General features: G+C 39.0%; 1 protein-coding gene across 1 annotated transcript; it reads left to right on the top strand.

Annotated features, from left to right (window-relative positions):
• Positions 1-495: 495 nt before the first annotated feature.
• LOC101116699 (olfactory receptor 10K2) lies at positions 496-1,434 on the top strand. The gene has a single exon (XM_004003697.5). It carries the CDS (start codon positions 496-498, stop codon positions 1,432-1,434), a length of 939 nt encoding a protein of 312 aa, XP_004003746.2.
• The last annotated feature ends 1,630 nt before the right edge of the window (positions 1,435-3,064 follow it).

Raw genomic sequence — 3,064 nt, 5'->3', positions numbered from 1 at the left:
ATCAAGGGGATAGATGGAGGAAGAAAAGATGTGTCCATTTCATAAGGTTTAAGTTGGGGAGATGGAATGGTATACCTATAGAAGCAGAAAACATCAGGGTCAACACAACACTTTTCTCCAGAAATCAGGAGATGTAACTGGTTTCCTAAAATCTTTATACATCTGTAAAAAAGAAATGTCAAGAAAGTTTTCCTATGATGTTAAAAATATTGGGGCAACTCAAAGTTGGATGCTAGCTTTGAATAATTTTAGATGCTTCTTCATGTCTTACAAAAACCAGGAAGGAGAATGATGACTGTCCAATACAATATTGTAAAGTAAAATAAAAATAATAATAATAAAATTTTAAAAAAAAAGGAAGGAGAATAATGAGTAAACTCAAAACCTGAGAATACATGTTCTATTATCACCAGTTTCTTGGGATTCTTCTCTTTTTCAGGGATTTTTCTTGGCACTGTCTTCCCTCTCAGATTGTCTCCTGATGATATATCGTCCATGGAGTGTGTCAATGAGACCTTGGTGAGAGAGTTTGTCTTCCTCGGCTTCTCCTCTCTGGCTGGGCTACAGCAGCTGCTCTTTGCTGCCTTCCTGCTCGTCTACCTGTTCACCCTGGGCACCAATGCCATCATCATCTCCACCATTGTGCTGGACAGAGCCCTCCATACCCCCATGTACTTCTTCCTTACTGTCCTCTCCTGTTTTGAAACTTGTTATACCTTCGTCATTGTACCCAAGATGCTGGTTGACCTGCTGGCCCAGAAGAAGACCATCTCCTTTCTGGGCTGTGCTATGCAGATGTTTTCCTTCCTCTTTCTAGGTTGCTCTCACTCCTTCCTGCTGGCAGCCATGGGTTATGATCGCTACGTGGCCATCTGTGACCCTCTGCGCTACACAGTGCTCATGGGGCATGGGGTGTGTGTGGGACTAGTGGCTGCTGCCTGTGCCTGTGGCTTTATTGTCGCACAGATCATCACATCCTTGGTATTCCACCTGCCCTTTCACTCCTCCAACCAACTACACCACTTCTTCTGTGACATCTCTCCTGTTCTTAAGGTAGCATCTTACCATACCCACTTTAGTCAGATTGTCATTATCATGCTCTGCGCATTGGTCCTGTTTATCCCCCTGCTGTTGATTTTGGTATCCTATATTCGCATCATCTCTGCCATACTCCAGTTTCCTTCCACATTAGGCAGGTACAAAGCTTTTTCCACCTGTGCTTCTCACCTCATTATTGTCATTGTCCATTATGGCTGTGCCTCCTTTATCTACTTAAGGCTTAAATCCAACTATTCCTCAAGCCAGGATGCTCTCATATCAGTATCCTACACGATCCTAACACCATTGTTCAATCCTATGATTTACAGTTTGAGAAATAAAGAGTTCAAATCAGCTCTTCAAAGAGTTGTGGGAAGAACAATTTGTTTATCATGACATTAATCTAGATTCTGCATTTTTAAATACATGGGGAAAAATTCCCTGAGTAAAAATGATCAAGCAATGAGCAGTGTTCAAGAACAGAGATATTTCTCAGTTATTTAAAAAAAAATAGTATCTTGTCATGGTCACATAAATTTTTGTCTGCTGAAGTCCTCTTCATTGGCAGAAAAATATTGGATGGCTACTGTAGGAAAATACACACAGATTCAGAATTTTATACTCTTGCAAACACTATTACCCAATCTCAGACAGATTGTAAATGTACAAAATACTGTACAATATTAACTCTCTGGTTTAGCAACCCAGAAAGCTCCTTCTCTTTATTACCTCCTTTTCTGGATGTTAAGATAGTCAGATCACAATTTGTATTATTTTATTTTATCATTTTTTCAAAATCTTAATTTTTTATTCTATTCTCCAAAAAATTTTAACCTATAGATGGAAAACATTGTTTGTATTTATAAAGCAGAGTGAGTAGACAAAACCATCAAATAATATTCAGTCTTTATAAAGAACAAACACCCTTCAACGTCTTTGGCTTAGCTTAGGACACAATTTTTAGATGAGATGGCATTTGTAAAGTTACAATTTTTGGCACATAAGTTATATCCAATGTTCAAATAAGAATATTGTTCAAAAAGTTATCCATTTCTAAGTTTCTAGTGTATTGAGAACTGGTTTTTTTTTTTTTTACTTATTTTTTTATGCACCAGTACAAATCTAAATTTGGTAGAATTCCTTAAAGATATTCACAAGGACATTGGTTAAAGAGAAGACCTAAAATCACACAGACTGGGCAAGAAAAGCAGGCTAAGTTTAACCACTCCATTAAGTAGAAAAGTCTGTGTAAAGAGCAAACAGCATCTGTCTCATGAAGCTTGGGGATCTTCATGTGCACTTCAAGCCAGATTTTGAGTTGAACATTTTACTTATGTTCCTACAGAAGTGAGAGCAAACAAGGAGCTCCTTGGAGAAAGCTACCTCCTTGCTTTATATATTTTTTCCAAGATCGACTTCCTAATAAAGGTCTTCTGACAGAATCGTTCCATTTCTTATTACTTTCTTCCACAAGTTTCCTCATCAATGTTATATACTCTCAGGGATTTCAGGAAGAGGGTAGAAACTGGAATGTTTTATTCACAAGCCCTGATTTAATGTGGGATGCTGAGCTTGTCTGCTACAAATGCAAGCCTACTGCACCTCTCTGAAGCTTGAAACTTCCTGAAGGAGGGGCCTGAAGATCATAGTGCATGCCAAGTCACTTCGGTCATGTCCGAATCTTTGTGATGGCATGGACTGTAGCACATCAGGCTCCTCTGTCCATGGGATTCTCCAGACAAGAATACTGGAGTGGGTTGTCATTCCCTCCTCCAGGGGATCTTCCCAACCCAGGGATCAAAATCTCCTAAATTGACCAGCAGGTTCTTTACCACTAGTGCCACCTATGAAACCCCAGGGACCAAAGCAAATTTAATTTGGCCATCAAGTCGTCTTTTCTTTAGTTCCATTGCTCAGCCCAGACTTCCAGCCTATCAAGTTGTCTCATGAAAAGGAAATAAACTGATAACCTCTCATGTGAATCAGTTTAATGTGTTAATTGTCCAATCTGTAATTATGTGCTTGT

The sequence above is a fragment of the Ovis aries genome, chromosome 1 (assembly GCF_016772045.2).
Source record: "Ovis aries strain OAR_USU_Benz2616 breed Rambouillet chromosome 1, ARS-UI_Ramb_v3.0, whole genome shotgun sequence".
In the NCBI taxonomy this organism is placed as follows: domain Eukaryota; kingdom Metazoa; phylum Chordata; class Mammalia; order Artiodactyla; family Bovidae; genus Ovis; species Ovis aries.
Note: the sequence above shows the minus strand (reverse complement) of the source record. Positions and strands in the feature narration are given on the sequence as shown.